The following is a 14589-nucleotide window of genomic DNA, read 5'->3' as shown; positions in this document are numbered from 1 at the left end:
AATAAGGACCTTAGAAGTCTCAGCCTTGAGAAGTGTTTGTTTAAATTTTGCACATAGAAGACCAATTTTTCCAGTGTTGTATGTGTGTTGTCTATGGTGTAGGATGGGGGAAATAACTACATAAAATACCGTAACTCCTGTTCTTGTACTTAGCTGCACAAAGGCTTCTTCACTTTCTTAAAGTGTACAGTTCATAACCAGAACAAACAAAATTTTTACATTTTAATGCCAGTTTTGTATTGACTTACTTGTTGACCTTATTTAGGTTTTATTTGACCTGAAGTAGTATTTTATGTTGCCATAAATTCCGGAGGAGTCACAATTTGATCATTTTCCTCCTCGTATTTAATGTATGAAACAGCAACTCCCTCTAGTGGTTAATCACTTAGGCAAATTCAGTTGTTACCCACGTGGTTGTTTTGGGTTCAGGGACTTGAACTGGACAGACTGCTGGATCTTGTGCTTACTGATAAGAGACACCAAATTGAAATTGGTAATACTGCTTGTGATAGTGAGTACTTTGTTAGGGAATGTTTGATCAGAATGATTATTATTGCATTCTTTTCAGGTAAGAACTCTGAGGTATTTGAATAGAAACTTGAATTCATGTATATGCATCTTGAAAAGAGTACATTACCTTTTTGAATAGTATCATAATTAACAATCGAAACAAGGCAGTTAATTCCTTAAATTACACATACTTGGTAAAAAGCAGTTATTCTTCAACTTGTTTTTTTTTTATACACTGTGAAACTGATGAACAGAATTGTTTGTCTTTTGTTGTTGTTTTTCAGATACGCTATGATATGTGAGTCATTCATTACTATGATTTTAATGAGAGTTACCAAGTATTTATAGATGGCTTTATAAATTTGAGAAAAAGTTAAACAAAAGAAACATATGCTGAAGTTGATAAGAAGCTATAGGTATTTAAAACTTGATTTAGATGGCTGCTAATTGCATAAATCCAAAACAGCAGTCTGCAATTGTCTACTTCCATAAGTATCATGATTTTGTGCTTTTCCAGCTGACACCAAAATTCCCTAGACACTTGTATTGCTGCTTCTCTGTATCTTCAGAGCTGTTGCACCTGTGTGCCATAGTTTCCTTGCCAACCTTGCATTACAAAAGTCAGTGCTGAGTTCTTCCTGATAACCTAATTTCATAGGTGCAGCCTGATTATATCTGCCTCTGTGACGTGACTGGACTTGTATGTATTTACATATAATTGCAGTTGCTAACATTTTTGAAGGTAAGTGGAGGAGAAAATAGCTGTGTCAGCTTTCAGAAACTTGGCTGGTTACTGTGGAAGCTTTGTTTTGGATCTTTTAGTTATACATTCTTGATTGTGGTTATTTGTACCTTGATACCATCGCTTCAGTACATATGTGGAACAGTAATGGCAGGTCTAGTCTGCTTGTGTGATTTCATTCTATAAACATGTTTTGTTTTCAAGTGCCTTTAATAGTTCCTTTTTCAAGAAGCAGGAAGTAACATGCATCAGTAGCTGAGAAATTAGTAACTATTTTGAATCTCTAGAGAGCTTCCTCTCAAAAGGTATACTTGTTTTATAAATTCTAAGCTAGGTAGTGCTCTTTGTCTTCATGAAACATCTATGATTATCATGATTGATATCCTCTAATATTGTTATAAACTAGAAGCTTTCATTTTTTTGGTTTGTTTGTTTCTTTTAACAACTTTTAATCTTAAAGCATCACTTCTGATATGTGAAAGAAGGTGGCCCATAGAGGAAAACAAGATTTCATTTTAGAGAATGCCTTTTGGAGGCTGATGAAAGGCAAACTATGTATGATACTCATGACATCCATTATCATGCTAACTCTTCCCTTGAATACAGTATTTGTATCTTATTTTGCGGCTGTCTAGATGCCATCTAGAGAGTTAAATTATCTTTTGTATCTGTTGCCTTAAAGTGCATTCCTGTTTAGTTCTCTTTTTGTTTTTCTTTCTTTCTTTTTTTTTTTTTTTAAACCATTCACAGGGCCTATATCAGAGTGCCTTTTTCATCTCTGATCTAATATCTTCTTGTACTTTCAGTACTGCTGAAAGCTTTTTTTGACCATGTATAGAGTTGTTACAGAATGTAAGTCTCATTTGGAAAAGAAGAAACTGGTATCAGTGACATCTCTCTTCTAGAAGTTTGTGCCGAAATTCCTTCTGATTTCCACGAGGTGGAATTTTCATCTGCTGTGGTTAAGTAGAATATAATGCGATAGTGATAGGGAATATTGGAGAAAAATATTTGTGTAACCATCTGCTTATGTTTTTGTTTAGAATTTTAGAAATAATTGAAATGAAATTAACTTAAGTGTTGCATATCATAAAGAAGCACATTCTTTTTTTTCAAGAATTTCATTAGATATTACTTTCAAAGAGCAAGCACTTAATCACCATTGGCTCAATGGGAGAGAAGTTTCCTGCTGGTTATAGATGCATTGGCAGGATATAGGAAATATTCTCCAACTCTGAAATCTTTAACAACTGGATTTAATTATTGTACAGTACCATAGCCGAGCTGTTAGAGAGGAGCATACAGATTCATCTTTTTATGCAATCGGACCAGCTGGATTCAGAATGCTTTTCCATGACTAATGTTTTCTTTTAGATGGAAATGTTTCTCATCAGAACTTAATTTCTCTCTGAAACATTCCTTTGTTTTGGTGCCAACTTAATTAAAATTTAAAAAATACTTTTGTCTTACTCAGTGTTTTTTGGAAGAGCAAATTAAATTGAATATAATCCTAGAAGAGATGGGAAAATGGTAGGATGAAAGAATATGAAGTGTAAGATTGAGTATGAGAGATACAGTTACCAACTTGAGCAACTGGAAAGCTACCTGAAAATAAAATGAATTGGAAGCTATGATTAAAGAAGCAAACTGTTCATTCTTACCTTATGAAGGTAATTGCTTCCATGGTTTTGCAATCTTGATGAGTTCTTTCATACCTGATTGGCTTCCTTTTGTCAGAGAAGTAATTCTGTTTTTCAATTACCACACCAAACTGTAGTCAATGGTTTAAATAATTACTCAAAAGAATGGAAGATTCTGAGCTCACACTGATATTTTCATTAATGAACTGCTTTATAGCCTGTGTTCCATTGCCTTCTCTTCATCAAAACAGATGACTTTTATAGCTTTCCCTTCTTAAGGCATATTCAGAAGCAGGTAAACATGTCAATCTGTTTTGTGACTCAAGAAGACTGCATGGTAGCAGTATATTTCATGAGGTGACGTTTTGCTTTAAATTTTGAGAATTTTGGAGAAAAGGAAATTCAAAACATAAATTTAGCCACTTTTAATACAGGATAATTTCTGTTTACTCTGTGGTCATTACACTATGGCTTCAGCAGGTGCTACATATAATACTTTTATTTTCTACATCATCTTAGTAGCTTTATAGATCTTAATCTCTAATGCAGAAAAAAAAATTATTGAAGCACTTGAAACACTGTCAGTAAAATATTTTTCATGCTATAGTACTTCCTTTCATTCAGATATCTTCAGAAAGAAGATAAAAAATGTGAGAGCGGAGAAAAGCTCTCTGAACTTTGCTCATATGGTGCAAGTTCTGATAAGTTACTATTCAAGGATGAGGTAAACGAGGCTGCAAGAACTACTTCTGTAGAAGCAGTGGTTTAATCCTCTGCAGTGTAAGATATGAGCTGATTAGGGACAATTATGAAAAGGACACAGAGTGAAGCAGAAAAAAAGATCACTGTGCTACTGTACAAATCTGTTGTGCACCATGTGGCTTGACAGTCACTCTGTGAGGCCTTCAGATCTCATAACCAGATTAGAAGAAATAGAAATCTGGTTGCCAGAATGTTCAGAACTGTGGAATGGCTTCTATGCAATAACAGGCTTAGACAGCAACATTCTTCAGTTTGGAATAATGAATAAGAGGAAGTGTGATTGAAGTATACAAAATCATACTTGTCAGAGAGAGTAAATACTGACAGTACTTTACCATGTTATCTAATGCAAGAACTGAAAGAATCAAATGAAACCAGAAAGTGGCAGATTCAAGCAACAACTGAAATGTTTTTCTGACAACTGTGACTCTGCCAGAAGCCATTGTGGATGCAGAGGTATACATTATTCAAAACACAAGTGAACACATTATAGAACGAAGGTCTTTCAAGGAGAGCTCTGAGTCAAAGTGCAATCTTTGTCATGGAAGTAGGTCCATGAATTACAATTGTTTTGTCTGGGGTAGAACATGTAGAAATTGTCACTATAGATTCGCTCTGTTTCTGTCCCAGTGTGTGCATACTCCCCTGTAGGGTCTTGCTGGAGATAGGCTGGTGTTGGAAACAGCCTTTCTTATATTCTTTGTTCATTATGAATTTTCTTTCTGAAGACTTCATCAAGATCACTGTAAAAATTAGGCTTACTGAAGCCTACTGAAAAAAGAAAGGCTTACTTTTCAATGATGAAAATGCTGTAACAACTCTATTTTCAGAATGAAATTTAGTGAAAATGTTCTCAACACAGTCTTCTTAAAAATTTGGAATAAGTTTTAGTTAATTTTATACAGTCAGTTTGTGTCATCTACGTCTTTCCTTCCCATCCCTTCCCTGAACCTGCAGGGAAAAGTGTATTTTGTTAGTGTAGTATTTTCTTCAATTGCATTCTACAGTTTTTTTGTTTGTTTGTTTGTTTTTTTACTCTAACCTTTAGAGATAAAGAATTTCAGGAAAATAGTGTAAGGCTTTCCAGCTTCATGTTTTCCTCTAGTTATTACCTTCCATCCTCCCCTTTGTCCCCAGTGGTTTCAATAATTATTTCACTCATATCAAAATCCCTGGAAGAATGAAGTCATACAAAAGCAATCTATCTTACTAGAGGGAGATTGCGTGTTTGTTTTGGGCTCCTTTGCTGACTTTGTGTTTATATTGCAGTTATAAAGATCCTGTCCTTTCCTATATTAATTAAAACAAGTTTAAATAAGTCCTCTGTTTTATTCTGTGTTCTGTTACATAGTTTTCTTGCAGTTGGGCATCATGTTTACTTAATAATCTTTCTCTGTATTTAGAGAAGCCCAACTTTATAGATACTTAGTATTAACAAATTTTAGCTTTAGGTGGTCCATGTTAAACTTGAGCTCAGTTTAGAGAAATTCTAGTCACTATCAGGTGCTGCTGCTTATATCTGTGTCTGTTAGAGGAAAAATCTGGGATTGTGGTACAGCCAACTGTCACTGATTTGAATATTTATGTTGCAAACAAGTATTCAAAGATTCTACTGTGTTAATTTTATTTTCGGGCACAGTAGTTTAAATCTGAGAGCTCGTAGATATTTTTCTTTTTTTATGTTTAGAAAAGATGTTTTCAGGTACTTAATTTTTTTATATGTTGCAGTTGAGAAATTGCAAAGTTGATTTTCCTTTCCAATCAGACGTCCTATCTGAATTGTTTTCCTCCTACGTGTTTATTAAACTGCTTTGGAGAGGAAAAAAAAACAAAAGGAATGAAAAATATGTTGTTTGTAAATGATTGCTTATGTTCTTTCGGATAGAATTGGCTAACAGGTTATTATTATTATTATTATTATTATTATTATTATTATTATTATTATTATTATTCAGTGTACTTGCATTCTTTGCAACAGAAAGCCTGTTTTTTTTTTCCAACTACACTATAGCTGCCATTTGTTTTTGGCAAACAGTTGTCATTCCGTTCTGTTCTTTCATGTAATAGTACTACACTGAACTGTTAATGTATTCAGCATTGTTACTAATTGCAAAATTTGATCCATGACACAAAACTACTGTAGGATATGAGAATGTGTAACCCAAGAGGATAATGACAGTTGTACATCTAACTTGTGCTTGAACTCAGTGGATATTTTTAATTTACTGTGATGTCAAGGAAACAAGGCCTGCAATTGTTTCAATTTTGATTCTTTCGTTCTATTCTGAGAATGGTCAGCAGTGGCCTAATTCTGATTCCGGTGTCATTGACTGGGAGTGAGCTTTTGAACCTAAAGTTCTCAACGCATTTTTATGTTTGTAATAGAATTTAAGCATCAAAGAAATTCCTCCTTGAATGTGATGAAGGCTTTTTATTCAAGTAAGTCCAGCCAAACATTTAGCTATTGGATTTGAAAATATGAGTAACAAAAATTAATGTATTTGCCAAATTTGAAACTAATACATCATTCTATACTATGACCATGTTTTGCTGATGTAAATCAAAGGAACGTTCTTCAGACTTTGGATCAATAAAAATTTAATCTCTGCCTATTCTTTTTCTAAGGAGTCTCTGGTTTATGCGAACAGAAGCCTAGAAGTACTTCCAGGTGAAATGGTTCTACGAGACAATAAAGAATATCGCGATCAACAAAACCGTCTGAAGGAAATAGATCGTCAGCTGAAATCTTTAGAGAGAAATTTTGTAAGTCTCTGCTTTTACTTGACTTTTTTCTTTTTATTATTTTTTTTTCTGTTTGAAAACTTTAGAATTTATCACACCATACACCTTTACAACAAAATCTAGTTCTGATATATTCCTAAAGGAGTTCCTGAAGAATTATACATGTAAAAAGTCAAACTTGGTTAATCTGGGAGTTGTATTTTATTTGTAATGCCTGTTGCTGTTTAATAGTGCTTTTCTAAGTGGAAAAGAAATTACTTTGCCCTCTTATCTGGAGGAGAAGATACCATTTATAAACAAACCTGTACAGATACACCTTTAAAGCATTTATTTTTAGGATTTCTACAGTTCAGTATTTGTTGGAAGACTGGGTCTGGTGAAAATATTGTGTGATTTAGTTCTACTAGATTAATTTAGTATATTTTTATGCTTAATTTTCATTTGATGTGTGAATTTCTTAGAAGCAAGAGCCATTAAAATATGAGCATGCAAGGAGAATGCTGGTTAAAAATATAATCATTACTGTTTTAGAACAAATACATCACATCTCATCTCTGTTACTACTTTGAGTGAAAGTGGATGTGGAATATATGATTTAAAATACTCTTTGGCTGAAATTCTGTTTATTCCTAAGTCGTAGTCAAAATTGACAAGTTCAGACTTGTAGAACTCCGTGCCTCGCTCAAATAGTATATTACAATTCTTTTCTTTTCAATGAGTACAATTTATTACATAAGTTTCAATAAGGTAATATAAGTAAAAATTCTAGTCATGGGGAGACCTCAAGGACTTTATTTTCTTTTTGTTTTTTTCATCCTCTTTGACATACACTTTTTAAGTGTGCTCTTTTATCTTAAAGAGTTATGAAGCAACTGGTAGAGAAGATAACTAGGGAGGAAATATGTAAATTATTCAAAGCTAGATGAAGTCCTAAGGTGGTACAGTTGTCATTTGGTCTGAAAACCAATTTTAGCATTTGTTTATATGTTGGATCTTATAGATCTTTTTATGAGCAAAGAATGAAAATCTTCAAATCATGTTTTGGTTTTTTTCATTTTTTTATTTTAATATATATACTTTTGTGCAAAACTTCAAAGGCTTTCCGTATTCACATGAGATCTTTAATGGAACAGGGGAAAGCTTGAAAAAACCTTACTATATTACTGAGCTGCCACTAGTGGCCAAAAACTGGGTACCTGTGCATGTTTTTCAGTTGTGAACATCTTTATTCAGTATGTTTCTGGTTTGAGATAGGAAGGCTTTTTTTTTTTTTTTTTTTTTTTTTCCCCTCTTCATTGAAGGTGCTATGTGGGGAAGGCAAATTAGTTCAGCAGTTTGTGAGAAACCAAAGTGATATTCAAGCTAGTATGGATAGAGTCATAGAATTGCTTGGGTTGGAAGAGACCCCCTGGATCATCAAGTTGCAACCCCCATGGTACAGGCAGGGCCACCAACAGTTGCCCAGGACCCCATCCAACCCGGTCTTAATCACCTCCGGGGTGGAGCATCCACAGCCTCTCTGGGCAGCTTGTTCCAGCACATCACCTCTCTCTCTGTAAAGAACTTCCTCCTGACATCCAATCCCTCCTTGAGCTTAAAACCGTTCCCCCTTGTCCTGTCACTGTATAACCTCGTATAAGGTTGATTCACCTTTTTATAATCCCCTTTTAAATACTGGAAGGTTGCTATGACCTCTCCTTGCAGCCCTCCCTTCTCCAGGCTGAGCAAGCTCTGCTGCCCCAGAGTGCCTTTGTATTAAACTGGAAAAACTGAATTTTTACAAGACACCCTGAATATTTTGCTAAATTAGCAAGATGTATCAGTACCTGTAATTGAGATGAAACAGCTGTGAACTGTTGAGTGTGATCTCAGAGCTGACCTTGCAAGAGGTTGGACTAGAGATATCCCTATGTGCTCCCTTTACCTGATGACATTTTGATTCTACAAGAGAAAGGATCAAGAATTTGTACACATTTCACAGGTGGTAATTTTTTATTATCACTGCATTGAGCGGAAAAAAGGTAATTTTTTAATGGCTGTATGTTGTGTAACTCAGTTTCTTCTTCGCAGACCAAAAATCCACGTAGTCCACCTTTGGCTTCATTAGAGGGCTTACCTTCTACAGAGTCAGAGTTAGGATAAATATTATTCCCATTGTCTTTTATTGCCCTCTCCAGTGCAGATCAAAAGCTTCAGGGTTCAGATAACAGCATGACTGCAGTGGTATAATATCATTTACAAATAGTACTACAGAAAGTTTTGCTGTTGTTTATATATATGTAGTGTTAGTGCTGGCTGTACTGGAACTACACACTCGATATGATTAGACAGCTAGCTGGTGGATACAACCATGTGTATTTTGATCTTTGCACTAAAGAAAAATAAAGCAGCCAATTAACACACATTCTTACTGGCATCAATTCCTTTTACGTACTTGCAGTGTATGGGAATAAGATATTGAACAAGGGGGTGGTCAGTGATCAGTTTAGAGCTCATTCATTTGCATGCGTGCCACAACAGTGAGTCAACGTGTTTAGCTCTTCTCTGCTGAAAACACTGGAACAGTAGTAGAACTTCCTTTTAATGAGTTGCTCTACTATGCTACAATTAGCTAAAAAATGGGAAGCAAATAACTAGAAGAATTATGTAGAATTTGTATATTGAGTAGGTTAATGGGTAGGCAGATAAAATAAGTGTGTGTATTGTCATCTTTTCCTGGTCATTGACCTTTATATCACTTTTTATCACTGCTGACCTTGTTCATGAGGCAAACACAATCTGAGGAAGTGCGTCTGGGAACTGTGCTGGTCTACATCAGGCCTGGGAAATGCAGTGAACTGCTGACTCATTCAGATGTTTTGAATATAAATGGGTGTGTTCCAAGAGTTGATCAGGTTGTAACAGTATATTTTGTTATCAGTCTGCTTTCAACATTTTCAACATAGTGGACATTCTTCCTTGTCTAGACTGTGTATTTAGAACTCTGAATCGATTGCCTGCAATACCAGAAGGTGCTACTTTTCTAGCTTTGTGCACTTAATACCATATAGCCTTATTTCTGAAAAATACAGTTATTATTAAGGAGGACTGGATGAAATAGAATGGTGTCTCCTGATGCTGGCATATTTCCAAAATAATTATTTCAGGAGATAACATTTGTGATTCAATAGGTGGCACTCTTCACTATATGTCAGTGGAGGAATGCACAGGCATGGTTCTAGGGAATGCTATACTGGAGAAAATGTCATTTCTATGTTGTTAAATACAGATTGTGGGAGATCTCTCATTTCTGACAAGTTAATTTTATAGCTTAGCTAATTAGACTGTCTGTTTAAAATTCATGCATTTAAAGTTCTTTGCTTTTCCTAAGCCACTGTAATTTGCTGCGTAAAACTGGAAATAAATGCTGTGAGAGTAGAGGGTGAGATTTGTCAGAAGTTAGGAATGTTATGAATGTAAGATTGTATTGGGCTTTATTGTTTTAAAATACAGATGTTCACAGATTTGCTGAGGGATGAGTTTTAATGATTTATTAAAAAAAAAAAAAGTCTCTCTGGTAATTCATTTTTGTTTGTGTTCTGTTTTGATGGATAGATTAAACAGAATTAAATTGAATGTATTAGAGAGTAACTTGCAGTAGGTGTGGAAATAACTTAACAAAATGTTGAGAGTCTTGCAGTAGAATGCTGCATTACTTCCACTACTGCTGTATGAAGGAATTATTCAAATGGATTTGTACAACTGCAGATTTACTCTGACCTTTCCTTCATGGAGGAAGAATATATTCATAATGTTTCTGGAGAATGCTATTTAGTAGATGCTGACTTCTGAAATTATAATGTTTATGGATCCCTCTGCTACACCTTATCTTGTATGTACTGTTCAATGGTTTCATTCAAGACAGAGTCCACAAAGCAAGACTGGAAGATAAGACACAAATCATTACAGAGATAAGGCTACAGTCATTAGAAAAAAAACAGCAACACTACAGAAAATCTATTGAAGTATATGCTTGTAGTAAAGAAACTTTGGGCTTTGCAGTCGGAGTTTCTCCTTTACTTTGAAAAAATTGTCCCCAGTGAATTAATATACTGAAGAATGTAGTGTATGCACGGTTGAAATGCATTGTGAAATCTTGGTCTAACTGAAATGTGGCTGTACTGTGGTTTCTGGGCCCTTGTTGAGTTTCTTTTTAGGCTTTAGTTTGACCTTAGTTCACTTGTTCTTCATTTGAAACCATGGCTGACTCTCTCCACATTCTTTCATCTTTCAGTTTCCTGGAAACCATTGAGCTTATCTTTGTTTGGTGAATTGCATTGTTAACTGCTGCTTCAAAAAATGTTCAGCTGCCAAATGCGTGTTGCTGAGCATTAATGAAAAGAATTTTATATAGAAAGAATAATAAATGTGGTTATTTTTCGACTGGGGCTTCTACTAGTTGACCATTTGTGATAATCCAGTAGCATGTTTAGTGAGGTGCTGAATTTCTTCATAGCAGATAGTAGGTTTAAATATGTGTTCAAGCAGGCTGTTATGATGTTTTCACCTTTGCTGAGTATAGGATGTTAATTTAAATGTCTTACCCTGGAGGATTATTCCTTGATGCCAAAAGCAAGCAGCAGATACTTGTTTTGATGTCTTTGTTATATATTGATAAATTCAAATATCCTTCAAATACATTATATGCGTGTCTTATAAATGCATCATATATGTATATATATAATATAATATTGTATATTTTATTATAGTGATATATACACATACACACCAGTGTACATATTAACATTAGTTAACTCTTAGAATGACTGAGAAACTGGTACTTTGAAAAGAAAAAATTTGCTTACTTCCAGTGAATCCTTTTAAGCCACATATTAAATTTGGTTGGATTAATCTTAAATGTAGTATCATCAGATGCCTGTGTGTGCCTAGAATCTTTTTTTTCCCACAAGTTTAAACAAATTGGTGGTCAAATACTGTATGTGATTGTTAATTATCCATGCCTTTTCTCATAACACATAATAATAAAATTTTACATAATCTGTTTCCTGAATAACTGAACTTTGCAGGAAGGTGAGTGATTGTAATAGGTGATGTGGAATGAAAATACAAAGATGGTAAAGTAACAGTCAGTATCAGTAACAGTCAGTGTTTTCAAGGAATATCTTAATCCAGATGGCATGATTCTTATCTGTGTGATGTAGAATAATGAGTATTTGTGGGGAAGCAAATCACAGGATAAAATTCATTATTATTTGTTGCTGGAAAAATTCTTAAAAAGCATTTCATGGTGTAATGTGCATCAGGATAGTGACAGATCTTGGTTATTTATATAATTTTATGCCAGCTTTTCCTCTGAAGCTGGCTGTATTTAGTGTACCTAATCCTGCCTCTGTAGTAGATGAATTCCAGATGAAATAAATTATTTGTTCCTGACTTCTACTGTTCTTCCTAATTTCCATGAAATGGGAAGAAGCGGGCAACATAAATCCTTCCATCTATTTGCAGAGCTATTTGTCAACTCTGCAATCCTGTAATATGATGTTTTGTTGCAGTATCTTTCTGGTAATTCATTGATAAAACTTTTGAACTCAAGACCGTAGCTGTGCCTATTACTTTTTTTGGAGCAAGACTACTCTGTATATTGCTAGTCCATCTAGGCTCTTCCTGTGGTGCTGTGCAGTAACATATGTAGAGCAAACCACATGATATCATGTAATAGTCTAGATTCTCAATAAGTTTATGTTTGTCCCTAAGAGTAGAACTTTTCCCAAAGTCATTTTAGTAATGTGTGTTTTTCTTCACCAAATAAAAGGAAGAGGGACCACTTTTCTGAAGTTTGTGATGTACCGTTGCTTAAGTTGCTTCCCAAGTTGTCATCAAGTTTCAAACTGAGCTCATTCATTCAGATTTTACAGATGTTATCTCTGTAGTCCAGTGATGGGCAAAATGGTCTTCTGGAAGAAAAGGTAGCATTATGAACACTGCCTAATGTGTATTTTCTTTATAATATTTTTTGAAATACTTTCATGCAAAATGTATAAACAGATCAGTGTGAAGGGGCTAGTAACGTCCTTTGTGCAGATAGTGATCTCATTTTTGATTGAGATACCAAAAACCATGAGTTTTATTTTCCTTAGCTTTTGGGCTGTGGTGAGGAGTTTTTGTTAGTCTTGCTTATGCCCTTGCCATTGAAGTCTCTGCTCATAAAGAGGGGAAGCAGATTGAGTTTAGAACTTATTTTTTTGGCATGTGCTTCAGTAATTATTAAAGACCAGCATAATTGTCATTAGGCAAACTGATTGCATTTACATAAAAGGTACAAGATGCCTACTTTGTGATAAATGCTGGTCTTTCATGCAATCCTGCTTAATTTTTAAAAGTGGGGCTATAAGTTCTTTTCTGACTCATTTCTTCTGTTTAATTTAATTTTTGCTGTTATTTCTTCTCCTCCCAATATTTCTCAATTTCAAGACTGTTCTGCTTAGAAATACTGTAAAATATACATTGGTACATAGTATTGTGTCTTAGTGATAAGTATATATATATTTTTTCTCCTGGTCTGCATATTTATGGATTTGTGCATGCTTAATGATGTCTTACCTTAGTTTCACCTATTCATATAGTGACTAATAAATCCAGTTGTGCTCAGTTGTCATTGGAAGACTGAAGATACTAGCCTGAACTTTATAAGGAATGTTTTCCTCTGCTTCCTTATAAGACACACTATTATTTTTCTGTTCTGTCAGCTATATTTGGGAGGGAAGAGGTTTATATGAATTTCTTCCACAGAAGAAGTTAGACACTTTTAAATTACTCTTTCAGGAATGCTTGCACTAGATCATCACAGGCTTTATAGGCTGTTTTTTGCAAGCCCTTTGTGACCACTCATTTGTTAAAGCACTTCCACATTCTTCATGCGGATTTCTTCTTTTTCTGACATTTTGGGGAGCTCCCCATCACTTTCTGGTGGGATCGAGTTGTTGGTATCAATGGCATGTAGTCTTTTCTGCCTGTTCTGTTGATAGTCTTTGTCTAGAGCTGAAAGTCAGTAGACTTGTCTGAGTGAGTTCATTTTCTATGAGACCCTATTACTAAGTTATATAGTACTCTGTGGTAGAAATATGCATGTGTATTGAATATTAAAGAGGTGGTTTGTTTGTTTGTTCTTTCCCCTAAAAAGTGTTATTTAACTCTCAGTGTTTCCAAGAGCATCACAGGAAGTATTACTTAGTTCCTGGAAAAAAAGATGAAAACTAATTAACTACTTACACAAGCATAATTAGTCCTTTGTGCCTGTCATCTGCTCTTTGCTTGAATATTACACAAATTCACTAAGAAAGGGCAGGAATCTCCTGTTTTATGAGGACCAGTCTACAGGATTTCACTCTTTTTGTTGAAGCTGTGTATATTACTGTCTAAATTTCATACAGTCTTCTTATTGAAGAAGAATTTCCCCATGCAGGTCTTTGTAATAGTGTACTTTCTATCAAACAAACAAAAATTCCAAAGATTCTTACACTAATGTAAAATCATTTGTATATAAGTATTGCATGTTTTTGAAACTGTCATATGTTTAACAGGTCTACTTGTGTCACTAAGAAAGTAGAGCTGTTTGTTGTTAGACTGTCATGCAATATCTTATACTGATTTCTCACCAAAAATATTGATTGGGGAAATGAAATCTAATTTCAGTTCTGACCAGTGTCATTTTTACTAGAATTTGGGGATGTTAATACTATTTAGGGACAAAGCTAAAAAGCTGTACTAAGGAAATTAATTGCAGAGCAAGAGCAATAAGCAACTGAAAAGTAAAGAAACAACAAAAAAAAAGTAATTTTCTTGGTATTATACACACAAAGGATGGCTCTATTTGTAAGAGTAATTGGAAGTAGAGAGCCATGATGATTTCTGGTTACTTTCTTAGAATGATATGTCTTTAATTAATTTGAATCATAGAATCGTTTGAATTGGAAGGGACTCATTAGATTATCTAATCCAACTTCTCTGCAATGATCAGGGACATCTGCAGCTAAATCAGGTTGCTCAGAGCCCCGTCCTGCCTGATCTTGGATGTCTTCAAGGATGGGGCATCCACTATCTCTCTAGGCAACCTGTTTCAGTGTCTCAACTCCCATATTGTAAAAAATAGTAATAATAATCTTCATCCAATCTAAGGCTCCCCTCTTTTACTTT

General features: G+C 34.6%; 1 protein-coding gene across 4 annotated transcripts in view; it reads left to right on the top strand.

Annotated features, from left to right (window-relative positions):
- The window catches only part of FSIP1 (fibrous sheath interacting protein 1), a 68505-nt gene that overhangs the window by 15934 nt on the left and 37982 nt on the right, over positions 1 to 14589 (top strand). For all 4 annotated transcript variants that reach the window (XM_072337634.1, XM_072337636.1, XM_072337637.1 and 1 more), the window contains exon 11: positions 6280 to 6417. In XM_072337634.1, the coding sequence (XP_072193735.1) occupies positions 6280 to 6417 (138 nt within the window). The remainder of the gene's footprint in view (positions 1 to 6279; positions 6418 to 14589) is intronic.

The sequence above is a fragment of the Excalfactoria chinensis genome, chromosome 5, assembly GCF_039878825.1.
Source record: "Excalfactoria chinensis isolate bCotChi1 chromosome 5, bCotChi1.hap2, whole genome shotgun sequence".
NCBI classification, from domain to species: Eukaryota; Metazoa; Chordata; class Aves; order Galliformes; family Phasianidae; genus Excalfactoria; species Excalfactoria chinensis.
This window is presented reverse-complemented; position numbering and strand designations above follow the sequence as displayed.